Source organism: Pelodiscus sinensis, chromosome 1 (genome assembly GCF_052426305.1).
Source record: "Pelodiscus sinensis isolate ZL-2025 chromosome 1, ASM5242630v1, whole genome shotgun sequence".
Classification (NCBI taxonomy): Eukaryota; Metazoa; Chordata; order Testudines; family Trionychidae; genus Pelodiscus; species Pelodiscus sinensis.
This window is the reverse complement of record NC_143052.1, coordinates 194,950,616-194,975,169: the sequence shown is the minus strand read 5'-3', so window position 1 is coordinate 194,975,169 and position 24,554 is coordinate 194,950,616. Positions and strand designations below refer to the sequence as shown.

Here is a 24,554-nt window from a genome sequence, read left to right as displayed (position 1 = left end):
GGTTTCCCCAGCCAGCGGGTCACCAGCAGCTGCACGGGGCTTCCCCCGCCTCTCTTCAAAGCAGCAGAGGGTTCTCTGCTCACTGCGCTGTTTCCCAGAGACCCCCCCCCCTTTTTTTGCCAGATGCCTTGTTCCCTCTCTTCCAACCCAGCTTGCAGGCCGGCGGCTGGGTTTCCCCATTCCCCACTGCTTGAAATGCAACCTCCACCTTTTCCATTAATTTCAATGGGAAAATTGACCCCGCATAACATGTTTTCACTTAACATGATCATTTTCTGAAATGTCTACCGTGTTAAATGAGAAATTACTGTATATTAAAAACATACTCTCTTTTCTTTGTACAATCTAACTGCTCAGATTTAAACACTCCTCCTCCCCCCCCCACACACACTTTTAAAATAATTATGTTCACCATCTATCTTCAGTGGATGTGTTCAGTGTTCATATGTAATACAAGAGTGCAAAAAACACAATGCAGCAAGAGTTGTATTCTTACCTCTCGTGGGGGGTTTTGTGTTGCACTCCATAAATAGCACGGTGCTGTTCTATGCAAAAACCTATTCGAGAAAAGAAATTCACAGTCGAACTGTGGAGCTCTTGTATGTCGTGCTGTTTCACAGCATGGTGGCTTTTGTGGAGTAAGACAGGAATGTATCTTCCTTCATCCGCTCCCCACTAAAATATGCTAGTATGAGATGTTTCTGTTGCAAAATGAATGCAGATTTGTTTTTAAAGGGAAGCATTTGCCAGATGTGCTACTTTAACATTGTACTTGAAGGATTTTTGTTAATGATTCAAAATGTGTACTGTCGTTCATTATTATTTTTGTTCTTGCAAGTGTTTTTACCTCTTATTACCTTTCTGACTTCATCTTTCTTACCCATGTCTTTTGTAAACTTAAGAGGACTACTATGCCAGCCTGCATTAATTGCTACACAGTAAGTTATTTTGTCTTACTTTCATTCAAGATTTGTTTTGTCACCTGTTAACATCTTCCCCATGTCAGTGTTGGGTTTATTCCTTCTCTCCACAATACTCTCTTGTATTTTATGTAGAGAGTTTTTAGCAGGTTAATCTGTAGTAGCAAGTTATTCTAGTTGTGGGTGTGTTATGCTTACAAATAATTGATTTTTGGGAGGTAGGGGCAGGAGAGAGAAGATTCCCCTCTGCTCTGTCCAGATTATCAGGTAAAAGATAACAATTGGGGAGACCTGGATAATTACTGCAGTGTTCCTTGCATCTCATTGTATTTCTGTGGCACTCATCCCTGTAGTAGCTGGGAGCCAATCAAAGGCCTGCACGTACAAACTACAAATCATGTATGGGTATCTAACATTCTTTACTAACAGTCCCTAATTATTTGAGCTATCTGATCTTTATATTTAAAATACTGTAGTGTTGTTTCAAAAACCATATTACTGATTATGTACATAATGCCCATTTATTTGCCTTTATGGAGCCAAGCAAAAAAAAAAAGTAACACTTGATTGTGACTTGAACTCCTCCAGAGCGCTTGCTAAGGATTCTGCTTGCCCAACTCCCTTTCTCCTAACAAAAGGATTGCATGAGAATACATGTTGACTTTGTATTTGCTTTTACTTGCCTCCAGTCACTTGCTCTTGCGCGCCACTGCTCAGCTAACCTGGCTGTTTAAGGGGGTGTTGCTGGTGAAAGAAAGATACTCCTGGTTTCAGAAGTATAGATTGAACACTAAGTTCTAAGCAGTACCAGAGTGAAAGCAGAGGTGTTTATTAAATAACTTTATTGCAGTTCCTGGATGAAAGCTACTTCTGTGGAATCGAGAAGACTGGGAAAAGAAGGGGCTTTAGTCCAAAGCTATGGACAATATAAAGACCTGGGATGTGAAACTCATTTAATTAAGGAAAAAATGTATTAAATATCTTCAATCATCAGTCAGTGGGAATGGGGAACAGTGTTGTACAGGACAAATAATCTGGTGTTAACTGTGAGGATAGTGCTTTGGATTTAATTGGGTTATATCTTAATATGATGCACTTAGCAGGCGACTCCAGTGACAATAATGGTAGCCAAATCCAACTTTTGTGTATGGTGTCATGTAAAAGGATTCCCCATCTGCCTTGATTTCTGTAGTCATAGGTGGTGATAGTAAAATTAAGTGAATGGGCATCAAAATGGTGATGGGTGCCCATAAAAGAACCTCACTAGACTTGTTAGATTAGATAGTGGTGTGATTATAAGCTATTGTGACTGTACAGTAGGGCCAGAAAAATATGGCCTGCAGGCCAGATCCAGCCCTTCAAGCCACTGAATCCAGCCTGTGGGCAGAGCAGGTGCCTCAGGCAGGCTCCTTGCCTGCCCTGACCCCGCATGCCACTCAGAAAAGCTGGCTATGGAGCCCTGTTTATCTGTGAGCAGCTGCGAGCTCAGGGAGAGGGGAAGAAGCTTTGTGTGCTGCCCCCAGCACAATCTCACAGCTCCCATTAGCTGGTTTTTGGCCAATGGGACCCACCTATTTGGAGAATTGGTAGCGTGTGAAGTACCCCTATCCTCCCTCCCCTCAGGTTCCGAGCTGCTCACAGATGCACATGACCCGCAGCCAGCTGCTCTGAGCAGTCTGCTGGGGTATGGAAGGAAGGGAATCTGCTGGGCTGCTGGCTGGGAGTTCCCAAGATAAGTATCTCCTGGCCAGAGCCTGCCTCTGGCACCTGAGCCCATTTCCAATCCTCTGTCCCCTTACCCCACATAACCCAAATTCTGTCTCCATCCCATCCCATCCCATCCCATCCCCTCCTGCATCAATCCCCTCTCCCAACCTCTGCACATCAATTCCCCTGCCCCAGGTCATAACCCCCCTACTTCACTCAGACTCCCTCCCAGACCTTGCAGCCCCCTCTGCATCCCAGTCCCCTACCCCAAGCTCTCTTCTGCACCCAACCTCCATCCCAGATCCCACACTTCCTCCATTAATATCCTGGAAGAGTGTGGTCCTTGACCACTTACCAAATTCTTGAAATGGCCCCTCATCAAAAAATGTTGCCCACCCCCACTGTACAGCATTGGCAAATTAGTAGTGGAGACCACATTTTGTTTTCTTGTACTAGTTCGAGCTCCAGAGAGGAGAATCATGAGTGCTTGATGCTCAATGTTGGGGTCCTAAGCTTCACTCCCCCTCACTCCCAACTTCATTTTAACTGCCAATTTCAAATCTGCATGAACAGAGCAGTGTTTCTCAAAGTGGTCCATGGACCTACTCTGAAAGAGCTGCTACCGAGTCGCTCCGGTTTTTTACTTACCAGCGCCACAGAGCCTCATGGCTCCCATTGGCTCCTCAATAAACCTATGCATGTTGATTAAGCAGACACAGGCTGCAGTTGGCATGATTGCATATCACGTCAGTTGCCTTTTTATGCATTAATTAGAACTGGATTCTTAAGTGTTTTTCATGTAACTGAAGTATTAATTTATTCTATAATTTATTCTATAACTATAATTTATTCTATATTCTATGTCTTCATTTTTAACAACCTTGCTTGACAAGAAACAGGGTTTTTGAAGAATTTGGCAGCTGAATTCTAACAAGTCTGTACGTAGCATGTGCAAACTTCAATTTTTTTTTGAAGATTTATTACTAGTCCAGATTTGTACCCTTCCCCTTTTTTTCCCTCTCCTTATGGCATCGTTAAATGGCACATCTTTAACCGCAGGCTCCCTGCGAAATGTGAAGGCACCAGAGCTTCTCAATGAAACAGTCTCAAGAATGTTTTTAGTGAGCAAAACAATGTCTCGTTCTGACACAGCCTTCCGGTGAACCCTTTCAGCTGAAATTTTAAAGAATGAAGAAATTTAGACTGAATCAGGTACCTGCCTGACACTTTCCATGCCCATCAGCTAGGTTAGGCAAAGTTATACACACCTGACAGCAGGGTCTTGTTATTGCAAGTGTTGGGCAACTTAACTGTAGGTGGCACTACCAGATCCACCTGTAATGCATGCTGACATGTACAGACATATGTGTGTTGTGCTCTTAATTAAATTAGCATTTACAGATGCCAGTGGGGATCCTGAACTTGAAATTAAAATGCCAACTTCATCTTGTGCAGAAACTAGCTGTCTGCACTTTTTCAGCTTCCTTGATATTTCACCAGCAATCCACACAATGCACTAGATAGCGGAAAGAGGGAAAGTGTGTCTGTTTCTGAACATATCATCTAATTCATTGCACATCTCTTCAGCCATACCACATGTGTATTTCCTAATGCATTGGAAGGAATAAATCAATCAGAATGAAATGTGAAAACCTGAAGATCCTGGTATGTTTCAGCCCACAATGAACCTTGTGCATATCTATATGTTATCATGGCCTTTAAAGAGAGCAACTAAAGCTAATCATATGTAAGGAAAGAGAAGTGTACAGGACTCATGAATTGGTCCTGAAAAATTAGAGAATTCAAATGATCTCCAGTATTAACAATGTTCATCTGTACCTTGCTCAATAATAGCACCTCTGTTCTTTTCAACCACACTTTTTTTTTTCAAGGACTGAAAGAAAACTACTGTTCTCTTTAGTGTTCCTTGTAACAATAAACACCTGTTGCTTGTGTTGCAGATAATCTTTTCTTCCTTGACTTTTCTATTATCTGTAAGTGTGCATAGAGATCTATAATTATTGCAGTCTTCATGATTTGAGTGATTAGATTAGCATGAAAAGTGCTATTTTCATGGCATTGAGGGGAACTAAGTACACTTAGTCTTGCTCTTTCACTAACTTAAGAGGTTAGACTTTCCCAAGATTGTTCCATTTGGGGAAAGGTGTGGGTGTGCATGTTGCTGCAAATGCAGTACCCTACAATATAGATGCATTCTGACATGTGAGAGTCTCAGTGACAGCAGAGATTGGATATGAGCAAACTTAACTATTGTGACTAGATACAAAACTGAACTTTAACAGAGTATTAATATTATCTAACCTAGAGAACTTTCATAATATTCTTGCTCCAATACAGAACTTTCTTGGCTTCCTAGCCATCTTTTACACTGCATATTTCAGGGGGCATAACTTACAATTGAAAGCACCATAATTTTTTAAAATACAATGTTATAAACAAAATTAAATGGTAACCCTTTCTCCATTTTGTTCACCTCTGCAGGTGGAACTTTGAAAAAAAGTGCAAAGCTGTTTTTCCGGCGACGGCATCATCAGAAGGATCCAGGAATGAGCCAGTCGCACAATGACCTTGTTTACCTGCAGCAGCCAGCGTCGGATGAAACCAGAAGGAAGGGAGCAACGCTAACACGCATGCTTCACAAGAAAATTCTTTTTAAGAACAAAAGCAAGAACAAACTGAATGGCACTTCCATAGAGCCATGTGTGGAAAAGCCTAATGCTCTCTAAATTGCACATCAATTGATCAGCTGTTTACAGAACAATGCTATAAGATGTAAACACAGATTGACTGGCATAAAATGATATTTACAAATGCAGTGGTTCTGGAGTAATCAGACAAAACTTGGCTTTTATTTTTCCAAAACACTTTAAAAAGTAAAGCCTTTAAGCGAAAAGGGATTTCCCCCCCCCCCCCCCCCAGCCTTCTCCAAGCATAAATAGTGTTGATAATATGATGACAGCCTGTTCTTTCCTCTACCTACAATCCAAGTTCAGTCCTGATTTATAGCTTTGACTCTATCATTCCTAGCGATAAACTTTTTTTGAGAAGGTGGATTGGACGGTAAAGTGGTATAACTGGGGAGGTTCTTTTAATAAAAAAAAAAATGTTTAGAATTTTAATCTAGTTCACATTTAACCTAGCCAACCTGACTTCTTGATTTCTAGATAGATGACTGGGCCACTGTAAAGAGGTAGTGGGCCACTGTGGCTTGTGTTTCTGTAAAATGACACTGAATAGTAGCAATGCTGATCTCAACCTGAGTTTCTAGTTAGGCTGAAAGTAGAAGCCAAGATATGGTGCTTGTTAAAATTTGGAAACCAGATTGATTCTGGGAAAGGAAATTAAATGCTGATCAAGACAACCTGCTGTAGTAACTGCTAAATCAGCGTAGGTAGATATTTGCCTTTGATGTTAGCCTTGATAATTGAGCATTATGCAAATACTTCTGAGAATATTTAATTTCTCTGCATATATTATGCTAAAAACTCTTTTTCACCTGCGTTTACTTTGTTTCCATTTGCAAACATATTAAAAAGGTCTCAACAGTACCTTATTTCCCCACTATATGAGAAGCTATAAATGCTAATGCAACAGTTTTATCTTGGGGACTGTAGTGTGTTAGTAATCCTATTAAAAGCAAAGTTTTAGGAGCAATAAATATTATGTAGATCATGTTTTAACCCTATTTAGATTTGTATTAGTTCCTGGTCTGATTTTGCCAGTTACCAGTAACCTGAAAGAGAATTTTTGAGAAGTTTCTCTTTCCTCTCATTCAGTTACTAGTTTTGCCATATGTATGGAGAGAGGGGAGTTTGGTTTGTTCAGGTTTTGTGTATCTGTTTTTTAACTATATTGTAGTTACCTCTTTTTTTTTTTTCTTTAAAATCTGATATAAGAGAAATTGTAGTTCTCACCTAAACTGTCTAAGTAGTGAGGGCTGAAACTTCAGTATTTATATTCATTTCACAGATTACAGATATATGCCAGTTTACACATTTCTTTGCCATATATGCATTCTTGGGTGAGAACATAAGACTCAACCCTGCTGTTTTTACCCAGGCAAGACTTCCTTTGCACTAATATCACCACTGATCTAAACTGATGCAATTCTATTGAAATGAGCCGAATTATGCGTTCTTCTGTCACTAGTGAACTTACCGCAAAGATTTCAATGCAATGTTTGACTGAGTAAGGATGGCATTATTGGGCCTTAGACTAAAAGGCATATTTTCCAAAAAGGAAACTGTTGAATAACTGATATAACAGCTTTCAGTTTTTTCGGTAGATTCCAGATTCCTTAATAAATATGTATTAAAGGGTGTAAAACATTGGGAGAGAATCTTTAGCAAAAAATGAAATGTTCAAAGGAATAACCACCAGATGCTTTTAACTGAGCCTCTAGTTCCAAATATATTTTATTTGGTCTAGTGATAGCACTGTGGCAGTACTGACAGACATACATTTAAAAAAAAAAAGTAATATCAATTGTCTTGCTCTATTATGAATATTTGAAGGCATTCTTGAACACTTTTTAAAAAAAATTAAGTCTGTTGCTGTTTGTAGGGTGGGTTTGGGTTTGTTTGGTTTTTTTGGTCATATAACTGCACTCTACAGCTTTTTGTGTTCTTTTTTTTTTCTTTTTTAAAAATCCCAAATCTTTATTATTATAGGATTAGATTAACATCCTACTGTAATGCATTTGAGACTGACTTCTCCTTTTTCTAATTTTTTTAAAAAAAAGAGGCTAGGTTTCCATATCTACTTAGCTGTAATCCTTCGGTGCGCACATAATTCTCCTTGACTTTGTTAGGTGGTTTTGGCACATAATGGTAGGTAAAAGAGAGATCCCTGTCCTATGTAAAGCTTTGGTCTGGTCTATACTATGGGCCTATATTGGTATAACTACATTGCTCTAGGGTGTGAAAAATCCAGGCCCCTGAGAGCTGTAGTTACATCAGCCTACCTCCCCGGTCCTTCTGTGGGAGGCAGATTTACTGTGTTGATGGAAGCTCTCTCCTGTTGGTTTGGGTGTCTTATTAAAGCATTAAAGTGGCATAGCTCCATCAATGCAGCATTTTAAGTGTAAACTTGCCCATAGTGATTTTGTTTGTTGAAAAGAGGAAAAACATACTATCTAAAACCTCATGCAGAAATTGGGGCCTTTCTAAACTGAAGATTTCCTAACGCGCATAGATATCACCATGATATACGAGAACTTAAGAACGATAGGAGTGGGCCCTGCTTAGTGAAAGGTATCACTGATTGTAAACTGGACATTTGACACTAAATATTGAAAATCCGCTAAATGAGTTGTAATTTTAGTGAATTACCTTGTGTAATTCATCTTGTAAATTGGTGTGAAGGATTAAATTTATTTTTATCAGACAGGAAGCATAAGGCTTTCTCCTCCAACCCCAGTAGACCAGCAAACCTTGAGTTTTATGGAAGTGTGAATGACTGCCAACATTTGAGTTTTGATGGAGGGGAACTAAGAGACAGAGTGGAGTAGCCTGTTATCCCAAATGCCATTCCGTCTTGATAAAAGGGAGTTTTAACTTTTGTTACTAAACAAAAAAGCTTCTCAAGTGCCCTTCCAAAATAGCCCTATTCATGTGGACTGTCATTTAAGATTTGCCACATGTGGCTAGTGCATTTTCCCCTCTTCTAAAAATCACTGTAAGTAGCATTGAGAACATGTTAGCCATAGTCACTAGTTGTGAGCTCAAACTTAACAGTTCCAATTTTCCATATTTCAAATATTCAAAACCATGAGATTAAAAATAAATTGATGTGGGGGTTATATGCCCTCTGTTTCTGACTCTTTAGGGTGAATTCAGTCCTGTTTTCATGCTTCCCTCTCTAACCATGAGAGCTAGAAATTCTTTTTTTTTTTTTTTTTTTAAATGAAAGCTGAGATTTTTATGTAATCCTTTGTTCTAGGGCACTGGGGCTTTAAATAAAATGTCATATTGGAAAGCTCAGTGCTTAAAATTGCAAGAGCTTCCAACACTCACTGGTTGTGTCCATCTATTCCCTTAAGCACTAATTCACCTACAGCCTGCTCCCATTTAAGTGAACATGAGTTTTGCCACAGAGTTCAGTGAAAACAATATTGGGCGCTTAACAATATTGCTGGGTCCAATCCTCTCAGGTGTGGATTGCCACGTGCAAAGAGCTATGAAGAATATCAATGGGCACTGAGGTGGCACAGCACCTTACAAGTTCAAATCCAGCATGCGTCCCTAACCTTGGGGAGGGGCTATGATACAGACACACACACATCTACACAGCAGCATTATTTTGGAATAAATTGTTATTCTGAAATAACAAACTGTGTGTCTACACTGCAAGCCTTTATTTTGAAATAATGACAAGCTGGAGGACTTCTTACTCTGACTCCTGTAACCTTCATTTTACGAAGAGTAAGGGAAGTCGAAGGAAGAGTGCTCTTCCTGCAACTTCCTGCTGTGTAGACTACGCCAAAAGCCAAATTGAGCTATTTCAACTTCAACTATGTCAATTGTGTAGCTTAAGTTCTGTAGCATAATTCAACTTTAGCCCTGCTGTGTAGGCATGCCTTAAATGACTGTGGTAGTTAAGAATTTAAGAAGGGAATATCGCAGCAGGCACCAAAACCCTTCCATTTTATGTAATTGTTTTTCCTCTTTATCAAATTATTTCAAAGTTGCATTGTAGAAATAATTCATGATTTTTTTTAATTCTTATTTATCAGTGCATTTTCTGTAAGCCAAAGAAAGCATAAATGAAGTGGGTTGTTTGTTTGTTTGTTTTTCCATGTGTTTTCTCTTTTATTGTTTGTGAAAATTGCAAAAGGAAATAGTGAAACTAACTATACTTTGTGCATTTGAAAGCACTTCACCTCCTTCTCTTCAGCCCACCTTACCCTCCTTCCCAATAGTCTCATTCAGTGCTAGTGATACCTTAGGTGTTAGAGCAGTGGTGTCCAACACACTAGCCACCTGTGGCTATTTGGCCGGTTGAGTATGGCTAGTTTGCTATAGTGGCTACTGCTTCAGAACTGGTTGGACACCACAGTATTAGAGTAATAGTACTATGGAATTGGGTGGGCAGAGGTGGAATCAATCACATAAATGTGACTTTTTTTTATTAACTGCTTTTCATTGAATATAAAGCTGAAGGTTTAAGATACATGTGGGCAAAAAAATCTAAGTATACTATAGCATTAGGGTTAAATGATTGCATAAAGTGAACAGAACCTATTAGAGCAGTCCATATTATATGTAGCTACCCTACTGGAAAAACTGTGATATAAAGAGCAGAATTGTTGCTAAAAGCAGTAACCAGTTCAATAGATTTACTCCTTGACATTCACATTGACTTCAGTAAAATGATTCATGTGCTTAAATTAAGGCATGTGCTTAACCTTGCTAAATCAGCGCCTTAATGATAAGTAACTTGAATATATTGAGTTAATCGTCCCACTGTTTTGTTAAGGGCAAGTGATCTATTACTCAGGACAGCTATGCTGCTGTTGTGCAAGCTACTGGCATGCTGCGATCGGGGTGCATAGGTTACATTGCCAATCTTGTGGTTTTAACAACCATGTATAAAAAGGTATAGCTGTTTACCAAGGGTGTAATATGCTCTCATATTCAAAACAGGGTGAAACATTTAATCTTAGCACTCAGCTGTGATAACTTTTTTAAATTTGTACACTAACTTGGTGCAATTAAGAGGACTGCACTGTACAGATTTATTAGACTATCACTAATAAGCATGAAAATAGGATGTTTTTTTAAAAGAAATTACTGCTGTACATAAAAAATAAAACTGATTTGTCATTGAATAGTTTTTCTGTCATATGTGCTTAAGTCTTCCGGGGTATCAGAATCTGTCTGCTCATCTGCATTAACAATACTTCATGTTTACAGGGCCTGTTTTCTTTTAGCAGTAAACTCCACCTAGCTTTGCCTGGCACTGTTCCCATGTCTATACTAGGAAACTTTCAAAATTAGTAAATTCAACTTAACACCTGATTTAACACAATCGAATTAGCATGTCTACACTACGGGGAAGCCTCGAAATTAGTCTGAGGCAGGCTACCTTAATGTGGACATGCTACCTCGGATTTGGAGCCCCATGTGTAGCTCTGGAGACTAATTATTTCAAAATGAGGCACTGGAGTGTCCACACTATCATTATTTTGAAATAACTATTTTGGAATTGGTGTTACTCCTGATGAAAAACAGTAGTACAGATTTCGAATTCCGCAGCCTATTATTTCAAAATAATGGGCTTGGTAGTATGGATGATTTGCTTATAAATTTGACCTTGGAAAGGGTGAGTAAATAAAGTCCTAGTGTAAACCAGTCCTCTCTTGCTCCTTTCTTATTGGGTCCAATGACCTTGGCTGGCTTGACCCCACCAAGGAAGGATCCCTTGCTGCTCCATTACAAAGTGTGCTTAATCTGTGTTGGAGGGGATAGAGGGAGTAATGAATAATTTGATCTTGAACTTTGATGTTTGCATAATTTGTCTAGGTTGATAGACATGCCCAATATTCAGTGGATAATTTGCTCTATTCCAAAATCAACTGTTGCTTCACTATCTCCTTGTCAGAAAAGGTCTTTTAGAACAGGGGTAGTCAATAGCTGGACCATCGGCCAAATACAGACTGCTGGATGCTTTTGAATGGACCCTGAAATCTTTTCACTTACTGTTGCTGAGTTTTTTAATCATTATTTTCCTCTATAGGCGAGACCTTGACTATTCCTTGGACCAAGAAATTTGAATCTTGATTAAAAATAGTGGTAGTCAATCTTGTTTGGAACTGTACAAAAGTGGGACTGAGTAGTGCTTCAACAGGTAATATAGTCCCACCCTTACATTGAGGCAGGATTGTGTGTAAACAGTCAAGATGCACTGGTGTTTGGGTGATCTGAATGATATGATATTGTTTGCCTAACAGATAAGTGTTCTGAGGTTTTTTTATTTTCTTTATTTTCAGTCTTCTCTTTTCCAAACTAAACAAGCCCAGTTCTTTCAATCTTCCTTCATAGGTCATGTTCTCTAGACCTTTAATCATTCTTGTTGCTCTTCTCTGGACCTTCTCAAATTTCTCTATCTTGAAATGTGGTTCCTAGAACTGGACACAATACTCCAACGGAGGCCTAATCCGTGCAGACTAGAGTGGAAGAATGACTTCTCGTGTCTTGCTCACAACACACCTGTTAATGCATCCTAGAATCACGTTTGCTTTCTTTGCGACAGTGTCACACTGACTCATATTTAGCTTGTGGTCCACTATAACCCCTAGATCGGAATAGCATTTTGGGATAGCACTGCACTATAGACATAGCCCTTGTATTACTGACTTCCCACGTGCTCTTATTCTTTCAGGGTGTGTCTAAACTAAACCTCTTTGCTGACAGAAGTATGTAGATTAGGCACTTTGAAAGTACAAATTAAACCGGGATTTAAATATCCCAGGCGTCATTTGCATACTCGCATTCCGGTGCGGTGCCGATCAAGCACCCTTTCGAAAGTGAAAGTAAAGTCGAGCCACAGTTCTGCTGACAGCGGGGAGCTTTTTTGGCAGATTCTGTACTCATTTTTTGAGGCATACAGGATCTACCGAAAAAGCTCCCAGCCTTCGGCAGAACCACGGCTAGACATTGCTTTCACTTTCGAAAAGGCGCTTGATCGGCACAGCGCAGGAACATGAGTATGCAAATGAAGCCCAGGATACTTAAATCCCAGGCTCATTTGCACTATCGAAGTGCCTAATCTACATCCTTCTGTCAGCAGAGGAATGCAGTCTGGAGGTAGCCTCAGTGAAATCAGTGACTTCAACGCTGCACTACTTGCAGCACAATGCATCCTTTTTTCTCCTGTCTTTACTTTTCTTGAAAATTTCTAAGCATTAATTTTTCTAGTTTTGTATTCAGGCATCGATTTGGAATTTGCCTCATGTTTATCTTTTATCTGTGGAGGGCTGATTAAATTCAGCACCACACTAAACAGATTCAAACAAATAGGTGGGAAGCATCTCCTTGTGATTCAATCCTAGTGCAATATTAACTTTGATTTTTCTGACCTGCATCGGGCCCGTGTTATGTATTTTATCCTGCAGATCTGTTTCAATCTCAGAGCTGTAGAATACAACAAATAGATAAGGAGTAGTTTTTAACACAAGTCTCCCTTCTCTCCTCCTCCCACGCCAAAAAAAAAAAAAATTTGAGTGGATTGATAAGTGGTGTAAATATGTAAAAAAAACAAGCTCCTTTATTTTAAAAACCTGGTAATTTATCAGTGAAAATTGGTAAAAACTGAAAACCCAGAAACTAAAAGTACTCAGGACCACAGTCCTTGAATGAGCTCTGTCAATGAGGGAGGCCTTGTGAATGGAGCTCATTGTAGAATTGAAGAATAAATTATTGCTTCTAGATAGAGCTGTGGTAACAACTCATATTTTAGTTCACTGGCCAAAATGGGATTACAAACAAGTTCTGGGTGAACCAGAAATGTAATAAACCATTTCATTTTTTATTTTTACCAATTTTTTTTTAAAAAATATTTGAAATAAAGTAATTTCAAATGGGGAAAAAACCACCAGTGTTTTGTTTTAAACAGAAGTTGTACCAAAATATTTTGAATTTTTCAACCAAAGCACTTTGGCAAATTTAAGCCCTCATAAAACTTTTGGGGTCAACCTAAAGCTGCATTGTTTGGTAACAAAAGGTTGTTTTTTTTTTTTTCCTGAAATGTTCCCAAGTTCTATTTCTGGATAACCTTGCTTACCACTTAGCAGCTTAAACACGTGTTAATGCTATTATTTATGCACTATCCTTCCCCCCTCGCCCAAAAAGTATGTAAATAGAACTTGTTTCTGAAAAGGATAGTGTTTTGATGGAGGGCACTGATTGCAATGATGTTTGTACAGGCAGTCCCCGGGTTACATGGATCCGACTTACATCGGATCCCTACTTACAAATGGGGTGAGACAACCCCGCACTAGCTGCTTCCCCCCAGCAGACCAGGGAGACGTGAAGCTAGTGCCACCCCCAGCAGACCAGGGAGACGTAGAGCGGCTCTTCTCAGCAGACACCTTAGCTTGAGAATAAAGGACTGAGGGAAGTGAGGTGTGGGAGAATAAAACTGAGCTCTGGAGAAATGTTTGGCTAGAGTTTCCCCTACAATATGTACCAGTTCCGACTTACTTACAAATTCAACTTAAGAACAAACCTACAGTCCCTATCTTGTACGTAACCTGGGGACTGCCTGTATTCCCTCCCCACCTCACCTCCACTGGCTACTTCTTTCAGTTGTGAATCTCTGCCTAAACTGACTCTTTTTTTCCCTATGGGTTTGGCCACGCTGATCTACAAAATCTATTCAATGGCCCCAAAACCTCCACCCTTAATGCAGAATTAATGTAATGTGGTGGTATGTTGTCCCTCTGCAGTGCACTGAATTGAGCAAAACTCAAATATCTGAAACAAGACCACATAGAGGAAAGAGACGGGCAATTGTAGGCATGATTAGTGCTTCCAACCTCCCCTGTAATAGCACTGTGGAAATTTATTTAACAGTTTCGACACAACTCACTAAATTAAGCCATGTCAACTGTACATTTTTTACTTGCTTTGCAACATGTGAGGCGTCTAAACCATGTGAGCAATGCTCCATTGTTTACACTAATCCTGCACAGTGGGAAGGATCCAGCCTGGCTAGACATGAGATCTTCTCAATTACATGTTTGTTAGCAGTTGTGTATGTTAATTGTATGGTGCAGGTATATAAAGTCAGAGTGCTCTTGTTAAAATGCTAGGCTGTGTCTAGACTGGCAAGTTTTTCCACAAAAGCAGCTGCTTTTGCGGAAAAACTTGCCAGCTGTCTACACTGACCGCTTGAATTTCTGGAAGAACACTGATAGAAATGTAGCCGTGTTAGTCTGGGGTAGTTGAAGCAAAATGCAGGACAATGTAGCACTTTAAAGACTAACAAGATGGTTTATTAGATGATGAGCTTTTGTGGGCCAGACCCACTTCCTCAGATCAAATAGTGGAAGAAAATAGTCACAACCATATATACCAAAGGATACAATTAAAAAAATGAACAAATATAAAAAGGACAAATCACATTGCAGAACAGAAGGGGGATGCGGGGGGGGGGGGGGGAAGGGGCCTTCCTTCCTCCCCCTTCCCACCCCCCCCGCATCCCCCTTCTGTTCTGCAATGTGATTTGTCCTTTTCATATTTGTTCATTTTTTTAATTGTATCCTTTGGTATATATGGTTGTGACTACTTTCTTCCACTATTTGATCTGAGGAAGTGGGTCTGGCCCACGAAAGCTCATCATCTAATAAACCATCTTGTTAGTCTTTAAAGTGCTACATTGTCCTGCATTTTGCTGGAAGAACACTGACTTCCTACTGTCTGAAATCAGTGCTTCTTGCGGAAACACTATGCTGCTCCCGTTCGGGCAAAAGTCCTTTTGCGCAAAAGGGCCAGTGTAGACAGCTCAGATTTGTTTTGCGCAAAAAAGCCCCAATCGCGAAAATGGCGATCGGGGCTTTTTTGAGCAAAAGCATGTCTAGATTGCCATGGACGCTTTTCTGCAAAAAGTGCTTTTGCGGAAAAGCGTCCGTGCCAATCTAGACGCTCTTTTCCGCAAATGCTTTTAACGGAAAACTTTTCTGTTAAAAGCATTTGCGGAAAATCATGCCAGTCTAGACATAGCCCTACAGTATAGTGTAAAGACCCTTACTATAGTGATGCAAGTTGTTTTGTCACTGTACTAACTCCATCCTACAGTGGATTTTTGTCCTTTAAGTTAAGACAGGCATGTCCAAAGTCCGGCCCGCGGGCCAAATGCGGCCCGCGGTCGGATTTAATACGGCCCCCCGCTTCTCCCGGCTCCCCGGTGCTTTTTTTTAACCGGCGCGCTCAGCGCGCCGCTTCGGGTCGCCGCCGCCGCTGCGGTCCCAAACCCTGCCCCTGCACTCCGCTTTGGGGCTGAGAGTGCAGGGACAGCCCCCGCTTCCTCCCCCTCTCCTGGCTCCCCGGCGCTCCTCTGACTGGCGCCGCTTCCGGCCGTGCCGCCGCCGTCCATGGCGGCCGCTGCGGTCCTAAAGTCCACCAAGTAGGGCACGTCCGCAGCCCCGCTCCCCCGCTTGGCTACGGGTTCGCCCTGCCCCCGGGCAGCCGTCAGGCCAGCGTGCCCTGCGCTCTCCGCCTGCCTCTGACCCTGCAAGCCCTCTACCTTGGGGCTGAGAGTGCAGGGACGGACTCCGCAGCTGCTGAGATCAGGGACTGCCTTTGAACCAGACCTAGCCTATGTGCTGCAGTCCAGATCTCAGTTTCACCCTTCACATTAGTGTAGGCAAGTTTTTTTTTTCAATTGAGATGAATACATTGTAAAATCTCAGTTAATGTCAGTTGGTCTAAATCAGTTATAAATATATTTGGACACAACGGCTACGTCTACACTGGCCCCTTTTCCGGAAGGGGCATGTAAATTTCACCTTTCGTAGTAGGGAAATCCGCGGGGGATATTTAAAGTAGGAATAAGAGCCTCCGGAAAAGGGCGCTTTTTCCGGAGGATCGGGGCCAGTGTAGACGCTCTTTTCCGGCTTTTTTAAAAGCCGGAAAAAAGCAGCGGACATTTTTATTTAAATGCCGCGGGGGATATTTAAATCCCCCGCGGATTTCCCTACTACGATAGGTGAAATTTACATGCCCCTTCCGGAAAAGGGGCCAGTGTAGACGAGCCCAACATGTATAGTTGGTGTTATGTCGTTTGCCGTTTGCAATAAACTTTGCATAAAATAATTAATTTGCATTTAATTTTAATGGTTCAAAGAATGTCAGGCAAAATGGTCGGCCCTCACGCATGTTCACTTCATCAAATCTGGCCCTCTTTGAAAAAAGTTTGGACACCCCTGAGTTAAGATGTATTAAAACTGCTGGTTTCAATTCAATATTTTAAATCAGGAGTGGGGAATCTCAGGCCCAGGGGCTAGATCTGGCCCCCTGAGACTCAGGGCATTTGGGGAGACTGTGCTGGTACTCCAACCTCCCTGCTGCGCCTCCATAGGTCTGAAGCACGCAATCTACTAGCTAGCAGCCCCCTCAAGCTCTGCAGTGCAAGGAGAGTGTCTTTCTCCTCCGTAAGGGACTACATCAGTGAGGACTTGGGGTTTTGGGAGTTTTTGAAATCTCACTTGTGGCCTCCTAACAGATTTTTTTGTGGGTCAATAGCCCCCAACCCAAACAAGATTCTCTGCCCCTATTTTAAATGGTACATAACTGCATTATGTATATGAGGTGTTACCTACCACCTCTATGCTCTTAGAGAACCAGAGCAGCATAGTACTAGTGGAATCCCCCCCCCCCCCTTCCCCTCCTCGTTTCTGAGCCTCTGCTTGAACTAGAACCAAAGAAATGAAAAGCCAGGGGAAGGCATACCTAAAACCCTCTGGGCAAGTATAATAGGATTAAGGGAACACCCTTAGCCTCATATGCATCTAAGACAGGACAGAAAGGTATCCCCCTTAGCATACAGCAGTGGTCCCCAACACAGTGCCCGCGGGCGCCATCGCATTTGTGTGCACCCACAGACAACCTGGGCCGGCCCTGGCGCGCGGCGCACTGGAGGCACCAGCGCCGGCCCCAGGCGCGTGACACACACCAGCGCCTGGTGCGCGGCGCTTGGGCGGCCCCGGCCCCCGGTGCCGGCTCTAGGCGCGCAGCACCGGTGCGGGCCCCAGGCGCGCGGCTCGGGTGGGGGCGACGGTGCCGGCCCCGGGCCCACGGCACAAGCTGCTCGGGCGGCCCTGGCCCCGATGCACATGCCGGCGCTGGGTGCAAGGGCATCCCCGCCCCTGGCGTGTCCCAGGATGCGCAGCCCCACCCCCCGGCATGTGAGTGGCCCCGCCCCCAGGTGCCTGGGAGCCTCTAAAGGTTGGGGACCACTGGCATACAGAATGGAGAACAGCACTTCCAAAGCAAGAACCGCATTGAACTGTGGGATACAGAAAGCAGGAAAGCACTGCCTGCTGGGAAATCTCTGCTCTGTATGCTAATGATCCCATGCCTGTTCACACCCAGATCAGTAATTATCAGGCCAATTTTAGTAATAAACCTTATTTTGGTATCCCAAATACTGAAACTGCCTAATTGCATTAAGAGCTCCTTCAAAGGAATACTGCCCATAGCCAGGCATGATCAGTTCTTATTCTCTAGAAGACTAAACAAAACAATATTAGAAAACTCTTTTCTGAACCATTTGTTTACCCATAAATAAATCTAATGCCCAATTCTCTCCTCCCTCAAACCATTGTTTCCCTATAAAAAGTCCCAATCATGCTCAAGTAAAGTGTTCTGATACCTGGATCTAAATTCTGCATGATTTCCATTGGGACTTCATCATCTTCTCACTGATCATGCTGAGGGTTCTGCTCTGCCTGTCTCCAACACTTTAGATCCCTAGCTATCATCGCCATCTGGAACCTGATCAGTTGGTGGTGAAATCTCTCCCTCTCCTCCTTCTCACCCTTCTCCTTCCTTCCCCCTTCTCTCTCCTTGTCTCCCTCAGTATAGCCCTCCCGACCCTGCCAAAGATACTGGATGATTAGGTCATTACCTACCTATCAAACAATGAGAATGTGTCTACACTGGCGCAATCTCACGCAAAAGCGGCCACTCTTGCTACCTGTCTACACTGGCCGTATGTTCTTGCGCAAGTAAACTGACGTTCTAATGTATGCAATCAGGGCTTCTTGTGCCAGGACTCTGATGCTCCCGCTCAGGAATAAGCCCTCTTGTGCAACTGTTCTTGCGCAAGAGGCCAGTGTAGACAGGAAACATGAATTTCTTGTGCAAGAAAGCCCTATGATTAAAATGGCCATCAGAGCTTTCTTGCACAAGAGAGTATCTACACTGGCATGGATGCTCTTGCGCAAAAGCATAGCTCTTGCGTAAAAGCATATGCCAGTGTAGGCGCTCTCTTCTGGAAGAGTTTTTGCAGAAGAACTCTTTCGCAAGAGTTTTTGCATGAGAATGCGCCAGTGTAGACGCAGCCTGAGGGTGACCATGGGTCTTTGCCTTTGAAGAATCTCATGATACCAAGATGTTTCATCTGTCCTTAAGTGTTTCCTGACTCTTTGGCTATGTCTACACTGGTGTGATCTTGCACCAGAGATATGTAAATGAGGCTAAGCGTGGAATATTGCCGAGCCTCATTTGCATACCTAATGAGCCACCATTTTTGTGGAAGAGGCTCTGTGCTAGAAGGAGCTGTCTACACAGCCCCTTCTTGCGCAAGAAAAACCCTCTTGCGCAATGCTGCTACGCTGATTATTTTCAGGAATACCAGCATTGCGCAAGAGGGTTTTTCTTGCGCAAGAAGGGGCAGTGTAGACAGCTCCTTCTAGCGCACGAGTCTCTTCTGCAAAAATGGTGGCTCACTAGGTATGCAAATGAGGCTCAGCGATATTCCACGCTTAGCCTCATTTGCATACTTCTGGCACAACAACCTGCCAGTGTAGACATAGCTTTGTTGTTTGCTAATTAATAGTTCTTATTTGCCCCCTCTATCTAGTCTTTAGGTGCTTATAGACTCGGCTTTCCCTTGATATGGTTTTTTATCCACTGCCTTTTGTTCCCCCCCTTTCCAATTTTCCCTTCTTCCATCCTCCCCCCCCTTCCCTGTCTCCTATTTATTTTGGTCCTAGACATCTAACACTCCCCTCATCTGAAGAAGTGGGCTGTGCCCACGAAAGCTCATGATATCACCTATATTTTGTTGTTTTTTCAGTTTACCTGTACAGACTAACTCAGCTATCCCCTGAAGCTTATGTGATCAGTTAGGGTTTGCTAATATTACTGTAATCAGATTTAATATTGTAACTGTTTTGTTTGTTTGGCTCCCCTTGTGTGGTCAGGTATTACCTAGAAATAACTTTCGTTAAAAACTGGTTTCTTCTTTCTCCCTTTCCCTCTTCGGGGGTGGTGGTCTGGCTCCCCCACCCATTCACTCTGCAACAATGCTCCTTGCACCTAAGTTAAAGATCCCTGTATTGCCCAAAGATCTGGTGGGGTTTGCTCAAGTGGGTCTCTAGCAGAACAGTAGTGTGACAGTGAAGATAGGGAAGGTCTGAACCTGGGGGCAGATGAGTAAAAACTTAAAGTGCTGTTTAACCCCGGCCCTTAAATCAGCCTACTGAGCCCAGAGACATACTCAGGATCAGCATGTGAGTACTGATTAATCAATCCTCTCAGATGTCTTCTGTTAAGACAAAATTAAAAATAAGAAAAAGTCTACTAGCACTTTAAAGACTAACAAAACGTGTAGAGGGTATCATGAGCGTTCGTAGGCACAACCCACTTCTTCTGATGGCCAATATCCAACACTCTCTGGTCATGTGAAGAAGTGAGTTGTGCCCATGAAAGCTCATCGCACCATCTGTTGTTAGTCTCTAAAATGCTACTAGACTATTTAGGTTTTTTATTGTTGTTAGTTTGTAACAAGTTGGCTATCCCGTTGAAGCTGTTAATGGGTGTGTCTGTGTGTTCCTCTGATTCTATAGGGGGGGGGAGAGAATCTAGTCCTGGGGGATGCCCTTCCTGCAGAAGCAGGAGGGCACTTGTGCTCTCATAGGGAGCTCTGTGTCTCCCTTCTACAAGTATCACAAACCGCACATTGATAGAATGAGCAAACTCCTTCCCCTGTAAGAGTAACCCTAATAAATATACCCCCAGGCTATGTCTACATTGGCAAGATTTTGCGCAAATACTTTTAAGGCAAGAGTTTTTGCATTAAACTATTTGCGCAAGAGTGCGTCTACAGTGGCATGTGCTTTTGCGCAAAAGCATGCTAGTGTAGATACTCTCTTGCACAAGAAAGCTCTGATGGCCATTTTAACCATGGGGCTTTCTTGCACAAGAAATTCATGTTGCCTGTCTACACTGGCCTCTGGCGCAAGAGGGTTTCTTCCTGAGCAGGAGCATTGTAGTTCTTGCGCAAGAAGCCCTGATTGCACACATTAGAACAGGAGTGTTCTTGCACAAGAACTCCCCCCCCCAGTGTAGACAGGCAACATGTTCTTGCGGAAAAGCAGCTGCTTTTGCACAAAATCAGGCTAATGCAGAGACAGCCCCAGATTAAAGTGCAAAGCAGGTTGCAGAGGGGGCTGAAGCGCACACTTGAGAGACTGGTGCTGTCCCTGAACAGCCCTGGCCTGTACTTGCCATGCAGTGTCCTCTCCTGTTCGTTACCACGGGGCCCGACGCCCATGGGCCAAGCCGGTGCAGCAGCAGTTGGGTCACTGGGGGGGTGGGGGGAGCGCGGGGCCGGCACAGCCCAGGCGGGCTCGCTGCAGCGCGGGCTGGCTACGGGCACGAGCTGCCGAGCTCAGGGCGGTGCCTGGAAGCGGGGCAGCCGCTCTCGTGCGCGGCAGTCGCAGGCCGAGACGAGCCGCACGCGCCCCCTGTTCGGCGAGGGGCGTGTCACAGCGCCGGGACTGGGGGCGCGACGTAGGAGCGCGCGCGGCCCCGCCTCCCCCGTCGCGCGCGCAGCACCAACGGTTTCCTCTCTTCCCCACACAGAGCGAGTAGGCGGCTCCTTTGGCCGGACTACGACTCCCGTGGTGCTTTGCCGGCGGGCAGCCGGGCCGGCTTCCGGTGGAGCGCGGTTTCCGGAGCGGATCGGAACCTGGAGTCCGGATTCGATCCGGGTCGGAGCATTCCAAAAAGGAGGTAACGCAAATCCCCGCGTTCCAGCGCGGCGCGCGCTGCTACCCGGCTCTGCCCGCCGCACCCCCGCCCCCTCCCGCCGCGCGCCCTGCGGCCTCCTCCCCCCTCCGGGGGCTGCCTCTGGCGCGCGGGGCCCCGGTCCGGCCGCGCCGCCTCCTCCTCCGTCTCCAGGCCGCCTGGTCTTTGTTACAGCGGCCGCCGCGGCCGGGCCGGGGGGGGGGGGGCGCCGGGCGGGTCCGAGGCAAAACCCGGCGGAGCCGCTCCCGGACCTCGGCGCCTTGGAGCTGCCGCCTCAGCCCCGCCAGGGGCCGCGCGGAGCCCAGCGGGGCGCGGCGGGGCGGGCTCGGCCGGGGGCGCGGGAGCGGCAGGCCCCGTCTCGGCCTCGCAGGGCTCGTGCGCTGCCGCCGCCCCCATTTCCCCGGGCGGGGGCAAATGTTCCGCCCCCGCCCCGCAGCCGCCGCTTCCCAGCCCGGTCCCTGGCGGGAGCCGCCCCGCGCCCGAAACGTTACTCAGCCCGATCTGAAATAGAGGCACCTCCCCCCCCCCCCCCCCCCCCCCCCGGCCGGCCTGGCTCCCTGCTGCTCCGCAAGAGCCCACAGGGAGATGGGGCCCGTCCTCACAGGCAGTGAAACCACCGTTTCGCTCCCGTGTGGATGATGGGCGGACTCTTTGGGAGTCTTCCTCACCCAGGCACTTGGTGATTTAAACTGCGTTTTAAGATGCCACGTGAAAACGGTGCGTCTCCAGAGAGGGTTGTCATGGCTTGTGGGTCTGGGTGAGCAAGGCCCTTTATGAGCTTTGGGAAGAGGTGAGATGTTTTGACTTCCAGCTTCAAGGGATTTGTTCTATCTTTGGGCTGCACCTTGCCTAGACCTGAATGGAGTTAGCTGTATTTCTGAGTTATTCTGACACGCAGTGCCACCAGTACTAAAGACCCCAGTCTCCTGAGAGAAAGTGCTGCTGTTAGAAGCCAATGCAAAGTCTATCCAATTTTCTTCAAAGATCGCCTCTACCAGGCAGTGGGGTTTTTACTGATTGGTCCCTTGTATTTTTGAAGGAGCACTAAAAGTTACCTAGATCTTCTTGGGTAATGTCAACAGATTGCTTTGGGCCCAATCCTAGCATAAAGTTAAATTGCATCAGGCCTTTTGCAAGCAGGTTGGTAAGGGCTCTAATTTGGCAATTATTATTGGGAATTATTTACATAGTATAGTCATTGCTGTCATGGTATTAACATATACATTTCTTAGTAGCTTTACATATAAAATAGTCCAGCCCCATTGACCTCCATGGGAAATGTACTTTTCAAGCAGTGGTGTTGAGGATGAAAGTGACATGGTCTTCTCCAGTAGAGATGTCCTCGTGTTGATGACTGCAAGATTAACCTAGGTTTATCAATTAATCTTGTTGACTATGAGCATTTCCCACCCCACCCCTCTTGCTGCCTCTGTAACAGAGACAGCAAGGGGGGAGCATGCCTCTGATAGGGAAGCAGCAGTGTGGAGGGTGAGGATGGTAGGCTGGAGCCGATATGCATGGGGAATTTCCGTTAATCGGTTAAATATTAGGCCACGTGGGAGTGAGGGCTGTTGCTGTCTCCCAGGCCCCTCTGGAGCAGCCCCTATCCGCAGCAGGTCAGACTCCCCGTGGAGAGAGGCTGCCCTGGACATTGGCACAGTCCCTGGCTACAGGGCGACCAGGCTCCCCACAGAAGGGGCAGTTCTGGACAAGAGCAACCCCAATCTGGGATAGGCCCTCTGCGGGGCTGGAGCAGCCCCTTGCATGCAGTAAGGTGGGCGGTGCTCCAGCCACTTCTGTTTACCAGTTAACCTTTCACATTCCTACCCTTCACTGATGTGGGAACCACCTGTCTGAATTTTATTTGGTAACAGATTTTAATCTAAAATCTAATATTTATCTGCTTATTGGAGGGCATCAAATGGGTTAATCAATGTGTATGATACCTAGCTTTATTGCTAAAGCAAGTTTCATGAAAGTCATAATGAAAAAATCAAGAGGGCAGGATCATAGGCGTGCGCACGGAGTTGCCAGGGGGGCCCAGGCACACCCTAATGTCTCGGGCTAGCCAGAGCCATTTTTGCACCCCGGGCCCCACCTGGCCCAGCAGCACCACGTGGCCCAGCAGCACTGCATGGAGTTCCTGAGGCGCCCAGGAACGCCCAGCACGGCAGCACGACGTGGCGCCCTTGAGGCACCCAGGAGAGCCCTTGCCTGGCCCGGCAGCACAGCACGGTGCCCTTGAGGTGCCTGGGAGCGCCACCAGCAGTACGGCGCAACACCCAGGAGTGCCCCCGCCCGGCCCAGCAGCACGGTGCAGCGCCCTTGAGGTGCCCAGAAGCGCCCCCACCCGGCCCTGCAGCACCATACGGTGCCCTGGGGGTGCCCTTCCCCGGCCCTGCAGCTTGGGCTGGCTCTGACTCCAGCCCGTCAAGTAAGGCAGAAGCTGAAGGTAAGGGGGGGAGGGGGGAATAAGAGGAAGGGGTGGGAGAGGAAGGGGCTTTTGTGGTGGGGGAGGGTGGAGGAGGAAGAAAGGGGAAGGGGCTTTTGTGGTGAGGGAGGGTGGAGGAGGAAGAAAGGGGAAGGGGAGAGGGAAGAAAGGGGAAGGCACCAAAGGGACAGAGTAGAGGAGACACAAATGCTAGGGAGGAAGTGGAGACAATGAGGAAAAGGGCAGGAGGGGAGGTGTCAGTGGGAGGAGGGACAGGGTGATGCTGGAAGAGGAGAGGGTAAGGGCATTGGGGCTTGGAGGGGGAGGTGCTGGGAGACGGCTTGACAGAAGGGGTAGGCATGAGGAAGGTAGGTTGGAGCAACTCGTGTGAGGGCACAGGGACATGAGAGGAATGGGGGCATAGGGTGGTGAGGGGATGAGCATCAGGGAAAAAAGGGCAAAGGGGGCAGGGGCAGTGAGGGAAGGGGAAGGCACCAGGATGGGGCAGGGATGGTGTAGGTGCCAGGGGATTCTGGGGGTGAAGCAGAAGGGCAGACACCTGCAGGGGAGGGACCAGCACAATAGGAGAGAGGCGAGGGAGGTGTTAGATGAGAGGATGAGGAGGGGTAGCTCACATGATCAGAGTGGGGCTACTGGAGGACTGGGCACAGGGGAGAGAAGGGCTGGTGGAGCTGGGGCAGGTCTCAGGAAGGCTGAGGG

General features: G+C 45.2%; 2 protein-coding genes across 6 annotated transcripts in view; both read left to right on the top strand.

The window, feature by feature from the left end:
• C2CD2 (C2 calcium dependent domain containing 2) overlaps nt 1-10,476 on the top strand; it is a 57,361-nt gene extending 46,885 nt beyond the window's left edge. Inside the window, exons 14-15 of one of the 2 annotated variants that reach the window (XM_075912186.2) lie at nt 903-938; nt 5,130-5,269. In XM_075912186.2, coding sequence (XP_075768301.2) covers nt 903-928 — 26 coding nt within the window. In that variant the 3' untranslated portion in view covers nt 929-938; nt 5,130-5,269. Of the gene's footprint in view, nt 1-902; nt 939-5,129 lie in introns of both variants that reach the window. The other variant, XM_006130532.4, reaches the window with a different exon arrangement.
• Nucleotides 10,477-21,266: 10,790 nt separating this feature from the next.
• PRDM15 (PR/SET domain 15) overlaps nt 21,267-24,554 on the top strand; it is a 47,731-nt gene continuing 44,443 nt past the window's right edge. Inside the window, exon 1 of one of the 4 annotated variants that reach the window (XM_075912181.2) lies at nt 21,267-21,388. The gene's annotated coding sequence lies outside the window, so the exon portion shown is untranslated. Of the gene's footprint in view, nt 21,389-21,642; nt 22,194-24,554 lie in introns of those variants that run through there. The other 3 variants (XM_075912168.2, XM_006130526.5, XM_006130525.5) reach the window with 3 other exon arrangements.